A 24,472-nucleotide genomic window follows, 5' to 3' on the forward strand; every position below is an offset into this window, starting at 1 on the left:
TTTGTTCTTTTGGCGGAACCGGGGATTGAACTCAGGCCCTTGCACTTGCCAGGGAAGCGCTTATTCCACTGAGCCATCTCCCCGGCCCACTCAATCCATTTTCATGTGAGGATGTATTTTCCCTACTATAGACTCGTAAGCAAAGACCAGAGAATGTCTCAATTTCTTTGAGTGTGTCTACCATAACTGGGCAGATGCGTGTTCGGTAACTACCTGACTTGGATCATTTAGACCCTTGATGCTGTTACTGACGAGGTTTTTACTGAATACTGAGAACATCATAACCCTTTACCCTGATCCTTATGGGGATATGGACACTGATTGAGCATGATTATATTTGTGTTATCTTAGGGTTCAGTGACTTTCACAGATGTGGCCATAGACTTCTCCCAGGATGAATGGGAATGGCTGAATCTTGCTCAGAGAAGTTTGTATAGAAACGTGATGTTGGAGAACTATAGGAGCTTGGCCTCAGTAGGTAAGGATAGTATTCTTCTTTCTAGCTTCCCATAGCACAGCAGCCTTTTATCCCTGTATCCATATTCCTTACAGTGCCCCTCTTTCTTTAAGACCATTCAGACTTGGTTATACCTGTAGCCTGCCCAACTTTGATGTCTTCCATGCAGGTCTTTGTATTTCTAAACCAGACATGATTTCGTTTTTGGAGCAAGAGAAGGATCCCTGGGTAGTACCAGGAGAGATGTCAGGAAGTCCATGCACAGGTGAGTACAGAATAACTAGAGTTGGAGAAAATGTTCTTAGAAAGTTCTTGCTGTGTGTTGGAAAATAGTTTCTTAGTTCCCTTCCAAACAGAATGGTTCTCTTTTGTATGCTCCCACCTGTATCATTTCCTTTGCTGTACCAGGATGTGTTTTCTGAACTGCTCATTGGTGTTTGCCTTGTACTGCCCAAGTTCTGTATGATAATTAGCCCTAAACATCTCTCAGTTGTTTAGACAAACTTCCATTTGTTTTTTGAACTGTTTTAAATATTTTCCGTTCTTTAAAAGGTGAGCTTATTGTCTTAACAAGTATTGTAGCTATGAGGTGTGAAAAATACATTGAATGTTTAAATTTTAAAAAAAATTATTACGGTAAAAGACGCATTATTGTGGCTTCCCTCGCTTCAAGCACATTTGTCTCATCCTTCTTGTTACCTCGTGAAGCAGTTCTCAAAGCCTGCTTTTCTGAGTATCAGTAGTTGTGCTGGTGTGGCTGCCTCAGTGTCCTGGATCAGTTGAAACTGGTTTTACTTTTCATAATAATTTTGAGTTTGAGAGAGAGCCAATAGATGTATGGGTTCTAGTTGCAGGGAATAAAGTGACTGAGGACACGTCGCAATACTTTTGACATAAATTGCTGTAAACATTGTTTCAATGATGGGATGTTACAAATATGGTAAATGCTTAAATTAAAAAAATTATTACAGGGGCCGGGGAGATGGCTCAGTAGGATAAGCGCTTGACTGGCAAATGCAAGGATCTGAGTTCAATCCCCGGTTCTGAAAAAAAAGAAAAAAGAAAAAAAAATTATTACAGTTACAGGCACATTGCCATGAATCCCTTCAAAATACTCCCCCTTACTTTAAACATATTTATCCCCTTGTTTTTGCCAATATATCTTTTACTTTTTTCTTCTTTGTATTTTTAAATAAGGGCCTACAGGGTCTCACTGTATAGATCAGACTAGAAGTGATCTGCCTGTTTTCAGCCTCCCAAGCACTTGGATTGCAGATACGCACCACTATGCCCAGTCTCATTTGCCATCTCAGTGTGCCCCAGGGGCAGGGCCAGCACGGTACGCTAGGGATTGAACCCCGGCCACTGCATCTGCCTAAGCAGGCTCTTTAATCCACTGAGCTATTTGGCCAGCCCTTCTTTTACTGTTTTTAAGTACTATTTTTAATTTTTAAAAATAGTTATGATTTCCCATTGCATGTTCTTAACAAACTAAATGTTTTATAATTTGTATCTGTAGAAATAAAAGTATAAATAAATGAATTTAAAAAGGTAGATCTAATGAAAATAAATACCCAAAAGGAAACTACAAATTTCAATTCCAAATATCGATGCAAAATCTTAAGTATACGTTGCTATACTGTTATATACTGTGGTAAACAAGGAATGCAAGGATGCTTTTATCATCTAGACTTACTTAAGAACTACAAAAAACATCCCTTTTGGGGCCTTTAGTAACAGATGTGCATGGTTTCATTTTGGAAATTCCCATTCGTCTAATATTTGATGAAAGATACATTTGCTTTCTAAATATCTTACAGACCTGGAGTATATGTGGTCGTCCAAGGAATTCTCTTTGAACCAGGACATTTATGAAGAAGATTTATCTGAGGAAGGACCTATAAGCTGTGACCTTGAAAGTTTCACATTCAAGGAAAACTGGGAATGTGAGGACTTGTTGGCGAGTGAACCAGTGAATCAGAAGACACACTTGAAGCGAGAGATGATCCCTCACGTAGATAACCTTAATGAGAAAACAGACTATTCTGTCAAATCTGGGACAGATTTTCATCTCAGTACATTATCTTATATAAAACAGATTTTTCCCATGAAAGAGAGAATATATAATTTTGATACAGATATGAAAACACATTCAGTTGTGAGAAAATGCAAGCAAGTTTATGGAAAAAAGAAACTTTTAAAATGTAGTGACTGTGAGAAAACGTTCAACAAAATCTCAGCCCTTACTCTTCATCAAAGAATTCACACTGGGGAGAAACCCTTTGGATGTGTTGACTGTGGGAAGGCCTTCATCCAGAACGCTCATCTCATGCAACATCGGAGGATACACACGGGAGAAAAACCCTTTGGATGTAAGGCATGTGGAAAGGCCTTCAGCCAGAGCGCTCATCTCGTTCAACACCAGAGAGTTCACACTGGGGAAAAGCCTTATCGGTGCAAGCAGTGTGATAAAGCCTTCAAGCAGCTTACACACCTTGCTCAACATCAGAGAGTTCACACTGGAGAGAAACCCTATGAATGCGGTGAGTGTGGGAAGGCTTTTAGCAACTGCTCATCCCTAGCTCATCATCGTAGGATCCACACTGGGACAAGACCCTATGAATGTATCGACTGTAGAAAAGCTTTCAGACAGAATGCTGCCCTCACACGTCATCGGCGATACTGTCATACTGGAGAGAAACCTTTTGATTGCGTTGACTGTGGGAAAGCTTTTATTGACCACATAGGACTTATCCAGCATAAGCGAATTCACACTGGAGAGAAACCTTACAAATGTAGTATGTGTGAGAAGGCTTTTAGCCGTGGCTCCTCCTTGATTGTGCATCAGAGAATTCATACAGGAGAGAAGCCTTACGGGTGTAATATTTGTAAGAAAGCCTTTAGTCACCGTGGCTCACTTACTCTTCATCAAAGAGTTCATACTGGAGAGAAACCCTATGAATGTAAGGAATGTGGGAAAGCTTTTCGGCAAAGAACACACCTTGCTCATCATCACAGAATTCACACAGGAGAGAGGCCTTATGAATGTAAGGAATGCAGCAAAACCTTCAGTCAGAGTGCACACCTTGTGCAGCACCGGAAAGTACACAGTGGAGAGAAACCTTATGAGTGCCAGGAATGTGGTAAGACTTTCAGCCAGGTTGCACACCTTGCTCGGCACCGGAGAGCGCATAGTGGCAAAAAGCCTTGAGTGTATTGAGTGGGGGAAGGCCTTTAGTGGCGACTCATGCCTTGTTCAACATCAGAGACTCCCCACTGGCAAAGACCATGTGTCTTGAATGCAAGAAGGCATTCAGACAGAGGGCATCCCTGATTTGTCATCAGAGGTGTCATAGTGGTAAGAAGTCTTATGACTGTAGTATATGTGATAAAGCCTTCACCAACTGTAAGTCTCTTACTCTACATCAGAGAATTCATACAGGAGAGAAATCTTATGAGTGTAAGGAATGTAGTAAGTCCTTTGGCAGATCACTCATCTTACACTTCATTCCAATTTTAGTATATGTGCTGCCGAAGCAAGCACTCATCTTACATTTCATAAGAGAATTCATACAGGAGAAAGACCCTATGAGTGTCAAGAGTGTGGAAAAGTCTTTGGCAGAGTGTACATCTTGCTCACCATCAGCAATTTCATACTGTAGAATCATCCTGTTACTCCCTGCTCACTCATACCACCAAATCCTCTACATTCCAAATGCCTCTAGAATTTATTTTTTACCAGTCTTCGTCCTATCATATTTCAAGACAGCCATCTCATTTGGATTTCTGCCATACCAACTTTGTCCCTCTTGTTTTTCTCAAGTGCGTTTTGACGCAGTAGCCAAATCTTTAAAAATAAAAATATATCTTTATAGCTTTCAGTTTAAAACATTAGCTTTGAAATTATATATATATTATGTTTTAAGGACTTGGCACACAATCTCAGGTATACAGCTAGTGAAAATAGCTGTTAAGGTCGAGGTTCCCACTGGGAGATAGTTCAGTGGCATAAGTGTCTGCCTGACAAGTTCATGGTTCTGAGTTCAATCCCTGGAACCAAAGAAAATAAAGTTGAGGTTCCCTTAGACCTGTAGGTCTAAGAAAAAATAGTCAGTAGGTCAAATCTAAGAAACTTACAGTTTTGGAGCACACACAAGACTCTCAGTGGATAGAAAAGGTTAATGGATGATGGGCTGGGAATGTAGCCCAGCGGCATAAGTATGTGCCTGGCAAGCACAAGGTCCTGAGTTCAATCTCCAGTACCAAAGTGGGGGGTGGGGGGAAGATTGATGATGCCCAAGATACATGGAGTCATCCCTTCTGCAAGGACACAGGTAGTACCATTGAGTGCCCACCACAGCTGACACTTAGCACACCAATCAGGATAAAATCTTTGGGTAAAATGAGCAACTAGCCAGGGGGTAGTAGTAGAACACTACTAGAAAACTGCAGTAGATGAATACCTACGTAGAGAATGCAAAAGGATGTAAACACTTCAAAACACTATAGACAATTTTTGTGAGGTTCGAATCATTCTAGCCTGTTGAAAAAATGCAGTATGAATTCACATCTTGTTCCCTGAAGTTGACAAGACAACCAAAACAGGAAAACATTGCAGGGTCTGCCAAATAGCTTAGTGGAGGGGCCAGGGGTTTGATCCCCTGGCCTCCATGCCGGCCCTGCCCTTAGAGCGCACTGTGACAGCAATTGAGACTGGGCGTGGTGGTGCATGCCTGTAATCCTAGCTCTTGGGAGGCTGTAAACGGGAGAATCACTGAGTCCGATCTAGTAGACCCTGAACACCCCATAGAACCTTCCCTAAAACAACACACACGCCAAAAAAAGTTGTAATTGACTTTGTATTTAGATCTTAAGATTGGACTCATTTTAAAACTATTGTAAGAAGGCTAGACATGTGCCTCAGTTAGAAATAGTTGAATGAAGATGTTTCTCTGTTACATATGTAGGTTTGTTGATGCTCCAGAAAAAGACCCTGTTGCAGATCGATCGGAGCCAAGAGAACAGCAAGGCTGGATGTAATCAGCTGCGGGGTCTCAGAAGTCTTGTCTGTCTGAACCCCAAACTAAGCAACTGCAGCATATTTATTGAAAAGCTTGGGGCTGGGAGATAGCTCAGTAGAATAAGCACTTGCCTGGCAAGTTCAAGGGCCTGCGTTCAATCCCCGGTTCTGCCAAAAAAGGAAAGAAAAAAAAAAAAGCTTAGAAAGTACAAATCATTGACCAAGGGCAGTATACAAGAAGCCCTCTAAGTCATGAGATCCTGATCAGTCAAATATTGCAGTTATCTTAAGACTTTACACAAGATTTCCTCCTCTGGTGTCTTAAAACTGTTCTGACAAAACAAACGGGATTGTTCTGTCCCTGGCAGTATCCCGCCAGGTATTGCAATCCGTTTGCTGATATGCAAGGTAAAGCATACTCTTCTTGGTTTTTCCTGAACCTCATCCTCAGAGATCTGTCATGAGTCATACAGCAAGCCCAATACAGTTTTTCATTGACAGTCTGAGGGCTGGGGAGATGGCTCAGTGGCACAAACGCCTGCCTGACAGTGTTTCTGACTGTCTACATATCTGTAATGACAGCAACAGATGTGGCTTACATTGGGATGTTAAAAATGTTTGCTAATGTTTTAGGTATGTTTTTAGGTGTGGAGATAGAGCAAGGTACAAATGAAACAGTATTACAGGTACAGTGGGGGAAAAAGTACATCAATAATGAAACTTACAGGTTCTTTAGGAAGGTAAATTTCATGTGTTCTTTATTGTACTTAGTACAGGGTCTGCAGTGTCTCACTACACAGAACAGACTTAGAGGTTCTCCTGTTTTCAGCCTCCCAAGCGCTGGAATTACAACCACATGCCACCTTGTCCAGTCTCAATTGCCATCTCAGCGCATCCCAGGGGTGGGGCCGGCTTGTGGTGCCAGGGATCGAACCCTGGCACCTGCACTCTGCCCGAGCAGGTGCTTTAGTCCGCTGAGCTGTCTGGCCGGCCTGGTTTCATGTGTTTGTAATACACCTCAACTGGAAATTTATTTTAGCATAGAAGGCAATGCTGTTGCTACAATTGATGAAACCTGGGGAGATGATACTAAGGAAAAGTCACAAAAGAACAAATGCTGCATGGTTCCACTTAAGTGTGAAGTCTAAGAAGAGTCAGACCTACACAAGTAGGAAAAGGGGAGGTGCTGCTTAACAGATAAAAGCTGTCATGCAAAGTGACTAAGTCCTAGAGAAAGCCTACATTATAGCTGTAGTTCTTGTGCATGTCTGTTTCATGTGGTGCACACACGAACTGTAATAGACCTACACTAGGAAGCGGTCCATTTAGTACACAGGTTGTGGCACAGTCATAGAATACAATGCCACATTAAAATAAATGGCAGATAACAAACCCTGTAGGTATCTCCCGAGAATTATGCTCCATGGCTGAAGGGACCAGACAAATGCTACAAACAATTGTAAGCACTTTTGAAATGACAAACTACATGTGGAGGGCAGGTTAGGGATGCGATCTGGTTGGACGTGGATGTGGCCCTTGGAGGGCAGCACGAGGGGTCCTTGAGGACAGAAATGCTGTGTATCCGTGATGGTGAACCTGTGGTCCACATGGCAGCAGGCCAGCTGCCCTCTCTGGAAGACTCTTGCCAACTCGCCATGTTGTTTTTTCTAAACTAAAGCCTCAGTATTCCAGGTTAATTGTAGAGTTAGCACTTTTTGATAAGTGTTTTGGGTGTAGTCTGGGTATTTGGTCTCTGAAAGGTTCACCATTAAAGCTCTGTATTTTGACAGGATCACTGTTGATATCCTAGTTGGGATACTGCAATGTGAGGAGCACTAGGTAAAGGGTGCAGATATCTGAGTTCTGTACTGCATTCTATAATTCATGTGAGTAAATCTACGTTTATCACAGTATTTTATGGGTTTTTTTGTTTGTTTTTTGGAACCGAGGATTGAACTCAGGCCCTTGTGCTTGCCATGGAAGCGCATATTCTACTGAGCCATCTCCCTGGCCCAGTATTTTACTTTAAAAACAGTCCCCTGAGGCCTGGTGGCGTTTGCAGTCCTGTGCTTCCTGGCACGTTCTACCACTGCCTCTGCAGTGTGTCGTGGGCGAGGACCCAGCCAGGGGCTTGCGTCTCCCACCAGCGTGGCCCTTCCTGTCCCCTCCACTATCCTTACCTGGAAAGTAGCTGCCTTAGCAGGGCCCAGCCAATTCCTAAGTCGAAAGACGCCAGCAAGCAATGCTGGCACGTAGGAAATAGAATAATGAGGCTTAATTTGTGAAAGGACAAAAGTTACACGAAATGTAGATATCAGAGGCCTAATCGGCTTTCACTGGCACTTCACTGGGCGAAATACAGCCAGGGCCCAGTGAGCTTGGGCCAGGAAACAGCCTGCCGCCGGGAAGCCCAAGGAAAGCAAGCGGCTGCCTGGAATTTGAAGCTACTTTCCTGGTAGAGGTCAATGAAGAAGAGATTCCTCATTTCTTGTACCAGCAGAACAGGCCTGTGTGTGGATCTTGCTGTTCTCTCTCGACTTCCTGCAAGGTCAGAGAAATAACTTGGTTTTGTCTTGGTGGTGTAGGAACTTAGTACAAAAAACCTGACCGTGGTTTGCCGGACATTTTATTTGACCCCGACTGTGCTTGTGTTCGTCTCTGTAAGGTTTGCAAATGTCTCAATATTTGGACGGTCCAACCCGCAGCCTCTGTCCGTCCAGTCCGCGGCACAGCCGGCCTGGCTGGTACCGCTCTCCCCCATCCCCTGCCTCTTCCCCATCCACTCTTCTTTCATTCCCTCCTTTTTCCTGTCTCCCTCCTTGCCAGCTCTACCTCCTCCCACCTCCCACAGTTTCCTCAAGGTTACGATGCTTTCTTCTTTATGATTCTTCCAACCTATTTTTTCTTTTTGCTCCTTTCCCTTCTATCTTTGCTGTTCCACATGTACCCGTTTTGCTACCGCCCGCCATCCGTCCATCCATCCATCCATCCATCCATCCAGTCCTTCCTCCGCTCCTACCCTAGTTTTCTTGTCTTACCGACTCCCACCTCTTTTTCTCATCATTCCTCCATCCTTTTGCTCTACCTGGCTCCTTCAGACAGACACCTCTGGGAGAAAGAGGCCCGGTTGCTTGTATTCCGAGTTTGTCTAGGCTCAGGTTGGTCCATCTGCACTCGAGAAAAACCTGGCGGGGCGGGGGCGGCGCGCGGCCTTCTGGGAGGCGAAGTCCGAGAGTCCGCGCAGGCGCACACAAGTGCTCGGCCCGGTCCTGCAGGGCGGTGGGGCGAGGTCCCAGCTGCAGCTGCCATAGGTGTGGCTGCGTGCGCAGAGGGCTTTCGGGGAACCAGGAGGCGATTGGCAGGGAGGAGGGCGTGAGGTGCTGAGCTGTCGGGGTCTGGATCCGTGCTCTAGGTGCCGTCTAGAGCTTCCGCGGCATCTTTGCGAGGGCGGTGGCACGGGTGCTCTGTCCTGGCACATGTGTGTCGCAGTCTGCCCTGGCATTTCTGCGTGTAGGTGCCTCCGGGTCCCGCCGTTACCTCGGTGCTTCAAGTAGTAGTGTATGGTCGAGTGGGCATCTCCCAGTCTCTGCACGTCCCCCGTGCCTCTGTGTGTGTGCATTTGCTCTGGCGGTGCCCCTTCCCTAGTCAGAGGGCCGTCTGCTCCGGCCAGGCGCACCCAGCCAGCTTGTGCCCCGTGACCCAGTTATCGCCCCTTCTCCCGCCCTCATCCTCCTGCCCCACGCAGAGCCTCGTCTAACCCTCATTCCTTGGAGGGCAGGTGTGCACCCCTGTGAGACGCGATGGGGGACAGGGTTTCCCTCCTCCCGCCTCCTGCAGGTGGGGCACTTTCCTAAGGCACTGGTCAGATGTGTTGCTCCACAGGACTCCCCATAACAGGGCACCCCCTAGAGGGAGCAAGACTATTTTCTTAGCGTGCTGTCTTGTGTTGTGCAGGGTACACGAATGCAAGCCGAGTGTGGTAGTGCGCAGGAGGCTGAGGCAGGAGGGTTGCGAGGCCAGCTTGAACACATAGTGAGCTGCGGCCTCAAAAGAAAAACCCTGCAAGTGCTCATAACAAAATTTCCCATGGTGGCCATTTTCCCGTGCTCATCCCGGCACACAGCAGTCCCCTGTCTGACTGATCTGACTACCCCAGGTCCCTAAGTGGAAAGAGGTGGCGTTTCGTGACTGGCTAGCTTACCTCAACATAACATCCCCAGGGCTTCTGCGTGGGTTGCCTGTGTGGGACACCCTTCCCGCCTGGGGCTGAATCACGGAGCCCTGCGTGGACTGCACATCCTGTGTCCATCCGTGTGTGCACACTGAGGCACTTCCGCCTCGAGCTTCGTGTGCGTGCTGCTGTGACCGTGGGTGTGTGTCAGGTCCTGCTGCTTTCTTGCCAGACCTTACAAAGAAAGAACAGGAAGGAGCAAGAGGTTTGGGGAGGAGCGCAGAGCCACGGGTACAGCGCTGGGGTTGCACGGAGGGGCAGAGAGCTGCGCTCTGAGCCTTCTGGCTGTGTGCGTGACAGAGCAGCTTGAGCAATCGAAGGGAGGGAAGAGGGTTCCGCACGGCTCACAGTTTCAGAGATTCAGACTGTGGTCGGTCGTTGGCACCACTGCTTTCAGGCTTGCGGGGGCAGGAAGGTCCTGGCAGTGAGCACAATGCGGTGGGGTCTAGAGCAGCGGGAGGTACAGGGAAAGTGCCCCTGAGGAGCTCCACCTGCTGTGTCCGGGGCCCCAGGGTGCCGGCCGAACAGCTGGGGGTCGGAGCAGGCCGCCAGTGCTTGCCGTGTTATTGGTGGCTGCTGCCTTCCTGTTATCTGTAAGAACCGAGCAGGCCCGGGAATTCAGGGTGACCCGAGAGAGAAAGGCCCTAGGTGACCCGCCTGCGGCGGTCACTCCCACGGCCCTTGCGGCACCTTGGCGCTCGCTGCTGCAGTCTCCTGAGCTGGCAGCCGCCCCTCGCGCTCCCCAGGGCCCCTTCCTCGTCTCCAGTCCTGCTGCCCGCCCGCGCGTGTCCGTGCAATCGCGTCCGTAGCGCGCTCTCCTCACCTCTACCGCCCACTGCCATCCGTTTTCTTTTCCCAGACTGGCTGGCTGCAGTTGAAATGAAGGAGTCGGATGAGAAGGATGGTGTGCCGGATGGCCAGTACCCCACGGGGGCAGGGAGCCCAGTACACAAGCGTCTCGGGCCCCCGCAGGCGTCTGCAGAACCCAGCCACATGCCCGGTGCCTACCCCCAGTGCCGGAATGTCTGCAGGCAGGGTACGGCGCTAACGAAGCACTGCAGGATGCACGGCAGGAGAAGAGGCCCTTCCACCCCGCAGACCGCGGGAAACCCTTTCTGGAGCACGCCACGCTTGCCGTGCACGAGCGCGTACACACGGGCCAGAAGCGGTTTGCGTGCGTGGCCTGCGGCAAGGCCTTCAGCCAGTGCGTGAACTTCGTGGTGCACCGGCGCACACACACCAGGGAGTGCCCATATGCGTGCGAAGACCGCGGCAAGGCCTTCTGCAAGACTTCCTCGCTCACACAGCACACACGCATGCACACGGGCGAGAGGCCTGGTGCGTGTGGCAACTACGGCCGCGCCTTCCGCCAGAGCATGCACCTGGTGGTGCAGCGGCGCACGCACATAGAGGAACAGCCCTACGTGTGCGCGGACTGCGGCCGCGCCTTCCCTCAGAACATGCACCTCACCGAGCACCGGCGCACGCACACAGGCAAGCGGCCCTTCAACTGCTCGGACTGCGGCCGCGCCTTCCGCAAGCCCTCCTCGCTGGCGGTGCACCGGTGCACACACACGGGCGAGCGCCCCTTCTCCTGCGGGGCTTGCGGCCGCGCCTTCAGCCAGCGCGCCTACCTGCTGCAGCACCGGCCCGCGCACTTGGGCAAGCGGCCCTTCCTGTGCGGCACGTGACAAGGCCTTCTGCAAGAGCTCGGCTCTGACGCAGCACCGGCGCACTCACACCGGCAAGAAGCCCTACGAGTGTCCCGAGTGCAGGAAGCGCTTCGCTGGGCGTTCTTCGCTCGTGGTGCACCAGGCTGCTTACACGGGCGAGCGGCCTTTCCACTGCGCCGAGGGCGGCAAGGCCTTCAGACAGAGCGCGTACTTGATCGAGCACCAGCGCGTCCACACCGGCGAGAAGCCCTTCCGCTGCGCACAGTGCGACCCCAGCTTCCTGAAGAACTTGTCGCTGACGGTGCACCGGCGTGTGCACACCGGGGAGAAGCCCTACGGCTGTGCGCGGTGCGGGAGAGCCTTCAGCAGCGGCACCAACCTCACGCGCCACCTACGGACCCGCGCCTGAGCCTGCGCGGGCTGCCCGGTGCAAGAGCGGCCCCGAGTGCTAGGAAGTGGGCACCGCCTCGCTGGAGCGGGCATCCCAGGTTCCCACAGCCAAGCCAGCATAGCTGGAGTCCAGGTGGCCGCTTAGCGGCTGGCAAGCCCAGGTCTGCAGGGCGCAGGGTGGGACTTGGGTGAGCATGCCCCAGCCCCGAGGGGTGCCACCCCCAGTGGCCCGTGGGGCAGAAGCCACCTGACACTTCAGACCAAACGCTAAAGCCACCAAGTACCCACGTAGTGGTAGAAGTTCGCAAGGTGTTTGGGAGAGGGAAAATAAAAAATCATTTTTAGAGTTAGCATGTAACAATACTTGCTTCAAGTGCCAAAGTTTCTTAGAACAATGTGTTACGATTTTTGAAGAGAAACGATGGAGACCAATGTCATTAAAACAGGTTTTTTTACATGTGCAGGCTGTGGATACAGGTGGTGATCGGGTCCACGTCAGCCTCGGGTGAGGGGAGAGGGTGGCCTCAGCAGGCGTGGTGGCTGATGACCCGGTCTTCCTGGGGTTGTGCTTGCGCCAGCCCGAAGGTGGCTGCTCCTTACTTGTGCTGCTGAGACAAGGCCCTATGGGCCTGGTGAGTCAGCCCCAGGGTGTCGCTCCACGTTCTGCACGCTCGATGCCCACAGTGCTCCAGGCCAGGGCCTCCGTGTCCTCGAGTGGCAGGGACAAGGCAGCTCCCTCCCTCAGCCCCTCATGAAGGTCCGGGTCCTCAGTGTCTTCTGGGGACACCAGCCCCTCAGTGTGTCCCTACCATGAGGTGTTCCCTAGGCTGACTCAGCCTTGCTTACAAGGCAGCCTTGCTTAGGCGGGGACGCCGCTGTTCGCCACCTTCTCTGGGGCTTTGCAGGCCACTCCTGTTTTGATGCTGTTGCTTGCAAATATTTTGGCGTTTCTGTGTTCCACACTGTGACGCTGGTAAGTAGAAGGAATGGATAATTCATTTTCCAAAATCACTTGTATCGCCCAGCACGCCTTGTGCGGCAAATGGGAAAGCGCCCCTTCTGGTGTGTGCACTGACAGTGCCTCGGGTACCAGGCAGGTTTGTGCAGACACTCGGCGTGCCACCGGAACCGCAGGCCAGCTCTGGTTCTCTGCGGGTCTCCGCTTCCCAGGGCAGTGTCTTCACCTGGTTTTGTGTGGCAGTGGCTTCAGTAGACTGCATTTTCTCAGTCACACCCTAAAGGACAAAACCACTTCCAGTCATATGGGGAAAGCCTTAGGCTTCCTCCCGCTGGGTTCTCCCACCCATCAGTCACTGTGCAGTCCTTATCCCCAGAAAGGTAACTGACAAGGGGGTGGGGTTTCCTGAACCCCCGCCTGCTGGATGTCCAGGGGTCCATCCACCTGGGCAGCGGGGAAGATGCCATCAGCCAGTTGGTGGTGCCCAGAGGTTAGCGTCGAGGGCTGTTCATCCATCGGGAAGGTGGGGTCTCCCCACAGGACATTCTCTTGCCTTCGAGAGGAGCCCACCTCTCTTGTCACACTTTCCCAAGGGGAGGTGGTGTAGGAGACATTCCAGGTCCTTGTCTCGATCCAAGAAGCCAATATTTGTAATTCCAAAGTTACGCTATTGGAATCCCATCAAATTGATTCCAATCTACCACTTACAATGCAACCCACGGCGAAAATAAAGACACTAAATTATATCTTCAATCATCAGGGAGTCAAGGGGCTCTAAGTCCAGCCACGAAGATGGCCTTCCAGAACCAAGAGAGTGACCCAGGGCCTCACCCAGGTTTATTCAGTGGGGGAATGGCTTGAGGATTGACTGAGAACTGTGGGAAACAGACTACTAAGAGCTGAGCTAGGTGGGTGGCCTAAATTTACCTCTGCCCTATGCAGAGGATATGTAGAGAGAGTAATCTGCATTAAATAGTGTCTAATGTTTTGGGAAGTCTGGTGCTTCAGCTCTGGTGTAGCCTTTCAAGCCCCAGGAAGTCATGGCCTCTGTCCTGAGGCTCGATCCCAGCTGGCGCTGCGGAGCATTAGCTCTACCATCCTGTCTCCACCCCGCTCACATTAAAGAGCAGCAGGTGTAGGTTACCAGGGAAACGCGCACGCCACCTTCACAGACTATCACCAGCACCTCAGCTAGACCAATACGCATCCTTAAGGCCAACTGAAGGATAAGCAGAAGTCCTGGCCAGCTCTGTGCAGAACAATCCGAGGAAATAGGGTCAGGCTCAGCCAAAATGGAGACAGTCGCTCTTCTTTCAAGGAGAGCTGCTCAGGTGGTCCTCCACAAGGTGGGGCCGGTGGGAGCCCATGGCGTATGGTGGGGCAGAGGTGAGCACAGAGCCTGGAGTTCTGCGGCCCATCTGTGGGCACTGCATGTCCCCGCAGCAGTCACATCCACACCAGAGCTGCAGAACAGAAGGCCAGGTGCGGGTGGAGGATGTGGAGGCCTCGGGGATTACAGATGGGGAGGGCGACAGCTGCACAGTTGCGCAGAGTAGTTGGCTACAGGTGAGGCCAAGGCCGAGAGTTTGGACCAGCTGGGGGACCCCTGTGCCTGCTGTTTCACTCTGTGATTCAGCTTCCTCTCTTGGAAATGAGAGTGAGGCGGGTGGGTGAGGTAGTGAGAGTGAGGCTGTGTGACAAGCAGCCCAGGCCTGGGAAGAAGGGAGACAGCCTGGAGGCCCAGTGGCCCAGTGCCACCTGTGACCAGGCCTGTGTGTCCTTCATGGTGTCTCTATGAGGATTTCTGTCCATGCAGCTTTAGGTGCCAAGATCCACCCAGCCTGGGCGGTGAGGTCCCTTTGTGACCATGGACGAAGGTCCTCTCCATCCACACCCCTGCTGACAACACACAGACTCTAAGTGCCTCTGTTTCCCCCTCTGTAAAGTGGAGGTGGTGAACCGGCTGGCTGCTGGCTGCTGGCCATCAGAACCCCAGTCAGTGCTGGCCACATCAGAGCCAGGACAGAGCTGGTGGTACCTACACCTGTAGAGAAACCGAGGTACCCAGGGGTCATGATCCAGCCAAATGAGGAAACCCAACAGGGAAACCAAGGTGTGAGCAGGAAGCCTGAAACTGAACAGCTTGGGGCCTGCGCCCACCCTATCCTGCACCCACTGAGGGCCTCCGGGAAGCCCTGCACCTTGTCTGTGAGGCCCCACCGACCTCCCTCCGGCTCCTCCCAGTCTGTAGAGCCAGAGGGAGGGAAGGAGGAAGAGCAGCAAGAGGAGGGGGAGGGGAGGAAGGAGAAAGGTGGGCGGGGCTTGGAGGGAGGGCGGGGCAGGAGGCAGTGCCGGGAGAGAAAAAGGGCAAAGCTGGGGGGGGGGGCAGGGGACAGAGGGAGGGGGAGGGTAAAGAGGGAGTAGGGAGAGGGAGGGGAGGAGAAAAGGAAGGGGGGAAAAGAGGGATGAGGGCTTCTGCAGGCAGCCTAGGCTCCACCCTGAGCTTTCCCTGTTTCCTGAACCCAGGAAGCCACAGGTTTAAAGCGAGGACTGTACGATCTAGGTCTTCCCCCCACCCCAAGGGCAGTTGTAGCTTTTCTGAGCATTTATTACAAGATCCCAGCAGTGTTTTATTTTTTCTTCTCAACACCCTGCTCTGCGGCTTCCTTGGCTCTCTTCGCCCGGATGCCAAAGAGCCGGGCGTTGGCTCAGGCCATGTGCAGACTGGCAAACACCTTGAAGTTCTTTTCCTCCTCTGTGATTGCCCTGGCCTTCTCCTTCTTGTAGACGTTCCCGATGGGCATCGCAGGTCCTGTCGGCTGGGCGGCCAACTTGAGTTCTTCAGCAGAGCTGTCTCCCTTTGGGGGCCCAAGGCTTCCTGGGGAAGAGGATGAGCTTGGAGCGGTGCTCTTTCAGCCGCTGCACGTTGGCCTGCAGGGACTCGGTGGATTTGTTCCGCCGCCTCGGGTCCACCGAGATGCCAATGGTCCGGGCCACCTTCTTGTGAATACTGGCCACCCGCAGCTCCTCCAGACTGAAGCCCCTGCCGGCTCGGACCTTGGTGTGGTAGCGCACGGTGGGGCAGCGCACGATGGGCCGGATGGGCCCGGACGCGGCGCGGGGCGATGTGGCGCGCTCAGGCCTGCCGGGCCTTGCGCCTGCAGATCTTCCGAGCTGGCTGATTGAACCTCGTAGCCACACGCCGCTGCCAGTCCTTGTGGAAGTGGCCCTCAGAATCATGCCGTTCCGGCTGATAAGAGGCGCCATGACTGCCTCTCAGGCCGCGGATCGGCAGAACCGAAAGGCACAATTCTGGGTGTTGCTCCAGGGTGTCTCCAACACGACTTCGTGAGCTGGCATTGGGATGCCCCTGTGATCGAGAAAAGGACTTAGCCTTACGCTGGTATCTGCAGTCTGAAGGGGGGTGGGGGGCTTAAGTGGACATTGGGCCAGTAAACCTTGCCTTGCCAGGTTTTAGATGCTCCTTCATTGCCCCCACACAGAGCTGGGCAGGGATGCAACACACAGGTTTTGTTTTTAAATTTTGTTTTGTTTTGGAGATTCACACTGAGATACATCCCCATCTTTTTTTATTTTTTAATTTTTTTTACATCAGGGTGCTGCGAAGTCACTAAGTTGTCCAGGCTGGGCTCAAACTTGGGATCCTCCTGCCTCAGCCTCCCAGGAAGCTGGGATTACAGGTGTACGTCAACTTTGCTATTTTTATTATAGGTACTAAGCTTGTTCTACACTTTACACTGGTTTTTAAAGTGGATCCTTCCTCCTAAAACCTGTAAGGACAACAGCTACAACCTGGAGCAGCATCAGGCCTTCCCAGGTCCCTCCTAGGGGCAGGCGCTGTTCTTAGCATAGACTAACCCTATGGGTCTTGGTCCTCTGTGGGGAGATGTGCCCCTTCGCAGCAGGCAGCAGCTCTTCCTACCCAGGGAGGGGGACGGGGGGATGGGGGACAGGTGTGGGGGTGGGTGGAGGTGAGAGGGGAGCTGGGGGATCCGTCTTGATGGGATGGAAAGCAGGGAAGGGGAAGGGGTGGGCTGGAGAAAAGATAGGGGAGAGGTGGGGAGGGGTGCAGGAGGGGATCTCTGAAGGCTTGGCATGGGAACAAACACACCAGCTTCTGCACACAGCCTGTTGGCCAAAACAAGTGCCCAAGCCATTCTCAAGAGTTAGAGACAGATCCTGTTGTCTGAGGGGCATGGAGGGAGGGCTGGACACTTTGGGACACCTTGCAGCATGCCCTGTTATGCTAAGGATCTGGAAGAGTCCACATAGTTTGATAAAAATACATGGGTTTTAGAGATGTTTGCCTTATGTATTTTTAAATCCATTGTTGTCTGAGTTTGTCTTTTGGAATAAACATGACACTTCAAAACATTGCATCACAGAGATCTTCAGGCATTTTATGGAGTACGATCCTTCAGGGATCCTCCTAGTTCCCACCGCTGGGCATCAACACTCTCAGCTGGGCCTCTTTCCTGGCCTTTAGCCCCAGCCCTTTCCTTGCTGCTCACTGAAGCACAGATCCTAGACACTGCATCCTCCAGTGCATCTCCAACAGAAAAACTTTTGAAAAAGAAACTTACCTGCAAGCTGTTCACAGTGGCATACAGCCATACTGGCAAAACCCTGGCAAGCTGAGGCACGGAGGTGGCAAATTGCAGCCCAACATAGGCAATTTAGCAGCTTAGGGAGACCCGGTCTCAAAATAGAAGGCAAAAAGGGGTTTGGAACTTGGTGCAAGGGCCTTGGGTTCTATCTGTAGCTACACACACACACACACACACACACACACACACACACACACACTCTTCCCAGGATTCAAGTACTGCCAGCACATGACAAAGCAGCTACAGGATGAACTTCCCCTGGAGCTGGGTTTCCACAGCAACCACCCTTCCTGGAAGATGGAGAGAAAGCATGCATGGCTGCTCAGGAATGGAGCAGGGATCCTGTTGGGAAGAAGCAGACTCCTGAAGAGGCCCAGGGCAAGGGCAGGAGGACTTGGCACTGTCAGCCTGGGAATTCACAGCCCTGGGAGTGAGGCTAGGAAGGGAGGGCTCTCTTCTGGTGTTGGAAAGCCTTCAGAAGACAGAGGCTCCTGGGGCTTGGGCTAGGGAAAGCTTAACCCTTAAGCCCAACTCCAAACCAACCCCAACCTTAACCCTAACCTTAACCCCAACCCTAACCCTAAGCTCAACCCCAACCCTAACCCTAACCAGAACCCAAACCCCAACTCTAACCCCAACCCCAGCCTTAACTCCAACCCCAACCCTAACTCCAATTCCAATCCTAACCCTAACCCCAACTCTAACTCAAACCCCACGCCTAACCCTAACCATTTGCTGGTGGCACGAGGCAGCCATATTGTGTAATGACTATCAGGGGGTAACAGGTATGTGCCAGTCTTTGGGAATCAAGGTATACTAAGACCTTCCCAGTCCTGCATTTCAGGGTGGGACTTACTCTCTCCCAATCCCTTTGTAAAAGTATTTTGTTTCTTGACAGTTATTTTGAAAGCTACACTTTCTTTGCCAGAAGTTCTGGTGCATCTCACTTCCACAGCATGTCTGTGCTGGACCAGTGAGTGGCTGCTGCCAGGGCTGCCGGTGCCTCGGAAGTGTGATGACCCAGCCGTCACTCTATGTGGAGGCCGAACCACAGCAGTGCTAACTGCTTCAGCCGCTCGCTAGGAGATGTAGTGCTGCAGGTGGTGGGGCGCGATGCCGCGTCCACATACCACGTCTCACTGATGCTACAGCCATTTCTGAGGATTTTTTTTTTTTACCATTTTAACTCGTCCAGCATTAAAATATGTCTTCAATTGTCCACATCTTTGAACTTCCTCTTCAAGGTTTTAAAATTTTTATTTTTATTATTATATACTTTCTTATTGCCTGCTAATGTCACACGTTGTTCGGATTTCTTTTGTGCAGGAGAATCGGTGCCTTTGAACGGTCTCCTTGAAGCCATATCATCACCAGGATGAAAGCCAGGCTACTTCTTGAGATTAATCCAATGTGTCCAAGCTGGGCCAGTCTTAGGTATCAAATGACAGAGCACCAAGCATAGCCCGGGAGGCTGGACTCCTGAACTAAAGCATCTGTGTCCTGGAGCTTCCTGGGCTGAGATTTGAAGCTGTGTTGCCGGCCTTCTGGTTGTGAAGTTTTGAACAAAATGATTGTTCTTAAAATCATTTCCAGGGGACCAGGGGAGATGGCTCAGTGGAATATGTGCTTCCCTGGCAAGTGCAAGGGCCTGAGTCCAATCCCCGGTTCCGCCCAAAAATAAGTAAATAAATAAATATTAAAATAAAATAAAATAAATCATTTCCAGACCTGGGGAGAGAGCTCAGTAGAATAAGTGCTTGCCTGGTAAGCACAGGGCCCTGAGTTCAATCGCTGGTAACACACACACACACACACACACACACACACACACACACATCATTTCTAAATGCAACATTAGTAAAATTGATAATCTTGTCTTTTTTCCTTCTAAATGCATTTCAGGCCTCTAAATCGATGAACCCATAGAGACAGCCAGCACCCTTTATGTGCTGGGTCTTCATATGAGTGATGTGGACTGTACCCATGGCTTTGTAACTTGCCTTTCACCTCCCTTATCCAAGGATCTGCCTTTGCATATCGGCACACAAAGATCTATTTTGTTCTGCAAAATGAGGATGATAACATTGCCCAGCTGACAGGATCTTGGTGAGAACATGAGTCTCGGTCAGTCAGTGTTACTTGACGTATGGGGCTTATCTTTGGGATGTTAAGCACATTGTTTCTGCACTGAGATCTTGGGGTGGCCATGTTGGCTGGGCTGGGGGTGGGGGCAGCCTTTCTCCAATTAATGCAGGCACCTGTCTGTCCTGCTATGACATCGCCCTATGTCCCCACTGACCATATGCCTCAAAACTGAGGAGACAAAGTGAATCCTCCCACTTCAGTCATTGCCTTTGAGCTAAATTCTGGGTGTGCCATTTCAAAGTTAAATAGGGAGCCTTCCCAAGGGTCTGAGGCCCCTGATGATCCCTGTTTAGAAATGACCTAAATGCCTGCCAGTGAGATAAAGGCTCACAAACACATGTAGTACTTTTTTTATGAAAATTATTCTACATGAGGGATAATCCTTACTGACAAGATTCCCTGCTTTGTGTTACAGGACACTGCCTCTGGGCCACTGCTACTGGACAGTGAGGGACCATAGGTCACCTGCCCTGGTTTTGGGCAGAGTCTTGCTCAGTAAGGGTTCCATGGTCTTAGATGCCTTCACTAGCCATGGCATGAGCTGCACCCAGACGACGGATGTGCGTGGCTTGGTTCACCAGTTGTCCTTTCAGTTTAATGAGTTGTCAATATATGTATGCAAAGGTCAGCTGTCATTCATTCAGCCCATCAGAGCCACTTCCATGGAGCATCTGGTATGTGCCAAGAAATGTACTAGGAGGCTCAAGGGTGAAATAAAAACACCCAGTGCCTACCTCTGTGGAGCCTCTAGATGTTTGAGACAAGGTCTCACTGTGTAGTTCAGACTGTCCCTGAATTCACTGTGTAGTCTGAACTCCTCAAACTCATGGTGATCCTCTAGCCTGAGCCTCCCCAGTGCCTGCACTACATACGTGCACCACCTGTTGGCTGAGCCTTAACTCTTGAAGACAAAGCAAGGGATAAGTATGTAAAGTAATAAGCTCCAGGTTTTTTGTGTTGTGTTTTTGAGAGCTTGAAACATCAAGACCCATAGGCCAAGTACTCCATAAGAGAGAGAATAGAGAAGTAGGTTAGCACCAGGTCATCAACGCTTTATTTGTGCAACAGGCTCCAACTCAAAGACTTGTATTTCTCCTTAAGAAGTGTGAAAAAAAATAAAATAAAATAAAGAAGTAAAAAGGGGTCAGGGAGATGGCTCAGTGAAATAAGCACTTCCCTGGCAAGCACAAGGGCCTGAGTTCAATCTCCAGTTCTGCCGAAGAAGAAGAAGAAGAAGAAGAAGAAGAAGAAGAAGAAGAAGAAGAAGAAGAAGAAGAAGAGTGGACATCACCCTCTTAGAGGCTAGGGACATGCCTCAGGCACCTGATGGCTCCTGCAATGTCCCGTACACAGCAGGAGTGCTGTACATACCTAGCTCCTGAGTGACTGATTTAGATCTGTAGCTTTCCTGGTGACTAATCTTTATAAGGAACAAATCTGTTCATTCATTCAAAGATTTTGAACGTGTGGGAGGATTCTTTGCCAGAAACTCATTCTTGAAGAGCCTTCAGAATTTGAAACCCACACAATTTAAAGCTAACCCTAGCAAAGAATGGTGAGCATGCCTTTTCACAGTCTAAAGCTCTACTGAAATAACAAATATAGTGCATGCTTTTGGTTACATTTTAAAGTATGAGCTTTTAGGCAATTTAAAATTCCAAACCTCATTTCAAATGATGTAACCTATGAATGCGAAGAACTATGGCTAAGCACTTCAAATATTCATAGTGAAACCTAGTCATGCCACATTTCTATGTGCATGCAATGATACCTCCTTCATGACTCCATCTTACAGCATGAAGGCCTGAGCCTTGCAACCAGCTCACACGTGCTTATATAGCACCCTCTACCTCGTCCTGTTTCCCCAACCTACAGCGAACAACCTGAACGCTGGGCATGTCTTTCCCCACCTTCCCTTTTGCACATCCTTTCAAGCTGCATTGGAAACTCCAGGTTGATCTTTGCAATCACGTTGTAGCCTGGCCCATTCCTAAGAACCAAAGCTGCTGCTTAAAAATGTGCAGTTTGTCCTTATTTGCTTTCATCTCACGCTCGCTACATTCCCTGGAGTTTTGTTTCTAAGCAACAGCAGGGCTTTTCCCAGGCAATGGATGCTTTGGAGTTGCAGGGGGAGGGAGAGTTCTCTCATTTAGACTGTGTGGGGATTCAGCACCGTGGATAACTATGGTGAAACAATTCAGAACCACGGACAGTTCACACAGCCGCAGCACCTGGTGCAGCTTAGGGAGAAGCGATGTCAGCACCATGGACAGCAATTTTTGCTGCAGCTGGTTCAGCACTGCGGATAGCTCACGGGGGCACCGGGTGAGGCTAGCAGACAGACCCTACGGAAGCAAATTCAGCACCATGGACAGCACAAAGAGACTTGCCATTCGCTGTGGCTGCAGATGACTGGGCACCAGGGCACTGCCCTCCTCACCGACCCCTAAGTGGTTCCACGGACAATCCATATCCAATGGTTCAGCCCTGTAAACGACCAGAGCTGCAACTGTCCAGTAATGAGGACAGCTCAGGATGAAATAATCTAGCACCGCGGACAGCTCATGCTATATAGGCTTCTGGGACAGGACAACCTGAGCGCTTTTCTGCCTGGCAGACAGCGCAGGCCTTAAATTTTCAACACCGAGGACAGCTTATGCAGCATAGTTTTGCCACCACCCACACAAGACTCATGCGCCCTTATGAACTGCTAGCACCCTGAGCTCCCTCCGCAGCCACACTCCTAATTTCCAGGAGCTGATACTTCATCCCTCAGGTCCTCCTGGTGCACAAGTATCCAATACTTAACACACTCACAGGGAACTCCGAATTCCCTCGAAAAAGACTTGCTCCTTTTCACTGCACTGTCGGACACTCCACTGCTCCTGCCCACAGCTCTCTCCTTTGATTCCTCTCTTCCTCTCACACACCAGGCGGGCCTCTCAGCACCACCTGTAGTGTGCACCCCAAATGTGTCCGTTGCTGCTATCCACACCGCCACATCCTTGGGCCACCATGTCCCTCACCTTGCCTACCCCGGAGTCTCCCAGGTGTGGTTTCTCCACACGGTGGTTTTATGGCCCTTTTTGTAAGTCCACCAGAAGCTGTCACACCACTCCTCAGGACGTCACACCCAAGCCAACACACCTACAGTCAAGTCTTGGGCTCTCTGTGCTTCCAAGGTGCTGGGTGTCCTACTGAGCCCACAGCCCATCTCCACCTCCTCGCTTGGTCACAGTGGTGGCATCAGCCTCCTCGCTGGCTCCTTTGTCCTGATGTTCTCTCTGTCCTGGCTTCTTGCATCACAGTCTCCATCCCACTTTCTGAGCTCGCCTCAGAATATACCTCCTCATGAAGGCTTTCTCTGACCCTCATCCAGAGTGATCTCATAGTTGTTTCACATTGATGTGTTTCACACACTTCCTGGCATTGACCATAAATTATGCTTTATTTACACTTATTGCTTTCCTTGTCTGTTGTCTGCTGTTGTCATTAGAATGCAAGGCCTGGCCCAGGGACAGCCACTGTGTTGATGACCCAAGGCAGCATCTGCCACCTAGAGGTTAATAACTACTTGGTGAACAAGGGAACATGTGAGCTCCCAGGCCTGAATCTCTCTGTCTTTTCTCAGATAGTCATGGATCCAAAACAGCGTCAGCAGCACTCATGTCTTTGTAGACTCACAGCCCAGGCTTTGAGGGCTGCATAGGATCCCCAAGGCCAGCTCCCATTTTGAAGATTCACAGGGCTCATTCATAGGTGTTCACAGCTATGATGTGTTACACTGAAGCATGCAAAACACAGAAGAAGGAAAAGGCTGTGGGCATCATGCACTCAGCCCACGCCTTGCAGCGCCATGAAGCCATGGCCAGGGTGAGACCGTGTTGTGCCACAGCAGAGTGGAGGCAGAGATCCAGCAGGCCTGCCACACCAGGCCGAGGCATCCAGCTGCGAGTGACTCCTCCTGATGCTGCTTCATTTCAGGTTCCTGGACGGAAAGCTACCTTTAACGTATGTGAGTGATGTAAAGTTCTCTTTTAAAAAAGCCCTTCTGAGGCAGGCACGGTGGTGCGTGCCTCTAATCCAGGCCTCCAGAAGGCCATGGCAGGAAGAGCACAAGCTGGAGTCTGGCCTGGGCAACTTAGGCCCTGTCTCAGCACAAACAAGCAAACAAGCAGAGGGCTGGTAGCTCATCGAGACGGCCCTGGGTTCCATCTCCAGAACAAGAACAACAAAATACAGGCACTTTCTAAAGGATTTAGTTTATGTATTTATTAATTTTTGCCTTTTTGAGACAGGGTCTTACTATGCAGTTCAACAGCACCTCTGTTTACAGCACCTGTTGGAGAAATGATGGTTATTTTGATTATGTCTTTGAGTGTTGAGGAATTATTTGTTTGGAAAAGAAAGTTAAATCCTTACCTCACACGATTCAAAAAATTGCAACCAACTTTGATAAGCATGTGAAACAAGAGTATAAGGTACAAGATCATAAAAGAAAGCGTGTTTATGAGAGGAGGGTGAGGAGGGAATAGTTTAAATAAGACCCAAAGGCAAAAAATAAAACCATAAAAATCCCATTTTTATCAACATTGAAAACTTCCAGCACTCTGTAAACGACTTAACAAGGTCAGGGACAGGTGGGGGACAGTGTTCACACCAGGGTGGATTCGCAGGTGGGGTATGCAGACCTCAGCGAGAGAGAGAACACCAGCATCTCCCCAAGCCGGAGTTGCAGCAGCAGGCGGAGCGTGGGGGTCGCAGCGCAGGAGTCGCCGCAGCCCGGGGCTCGCGGGGAGAAAGGACGTGAGGGCCCCGAGTCCGGGCGCGCGGCTTTGTCTAGACTTCTAGTATTTGCGCGCCTGAGCGACCCCGTGGACGGCTCCGGAACTGCGCTCCTTCTGGCCCGGTTTTCCCTCCACCGCGTCCCGCGAAGGAAGCGGGCCGAAGCGGTTCTCCCTCCACGCAGC

General features: G+C 50.5%; 2 protein-coding genes and 1 pseudogene across 2 annotated transcripts in view; 2 read left to right on the top strand and 1 right to left on the bottom strand.

Annotated features, from left to right (window-relative positions):
• The window catches only part of Znf470 (zinc finger protein 470), a 35,744-nt gene extending 25,119 nt beyond the window's left edge, over window positions 1–10,625 (top strand). Inside the window, exons 5-8 of the mRNA XM_023708520.1 lie at window positions 352–478; window positions 627–722; window positions 2,278–3,815; window positions 10,568–10,625. Coding sequence (XP_023564288.1) covers window positions 352–478; window positions 627–722; window positions 2,278–3,668 — 1,614 coding nt within the window. The 3' untranslated portion in view covers window positions 3,669–3,815; window positions 10,568–10,625. The remainder of the gene's footprint in view (window positions 1–351; window positions 479–626; window positions 723–2,277; window positions 3,816–10,567) is intronic.
• On the top strand, window positions 10,142–12,121 carry LOC105740909 (zinc finger protein 2 homolog). Its single transcript, XM_012513252.2, is given in 5 exon segments — window positions 10,142–10,168; window positions 10,221–10,509; window positions 10,568–10,653; window positions 10,740–11,395; window positions 11,397–12,121. Coding segments are annotated over 5 exon segments (1,452 nt in total). The 3' UTR covers window positions 11,791–12,121.
• Window positions 12,122–15,359: 3,238 nt separating this feature from the next.
• On the bottom strand, window positions 15,360–15,996 carry LOC101561525 (annotated as a pseudogene).
• Window positions 15,997–24,472: the final 8,476 nt, after the last annotated feature.

The sequence above is a fragment of the Octodon degus genome, unplaced genomic scaffold, assembly GCF_000260255.1.
Source record: "Octodon degus isolate 3935 unplaced genomic scaffold, OctDeg1.0 scaffold00382, whole genome shotgun sequence".
NCBI classification, from domain to species: Eukaryota; Metazoa; Chordata; class Mammalia; order Rodentia; family Octodontidae; genus Octodon; species Octodon degus.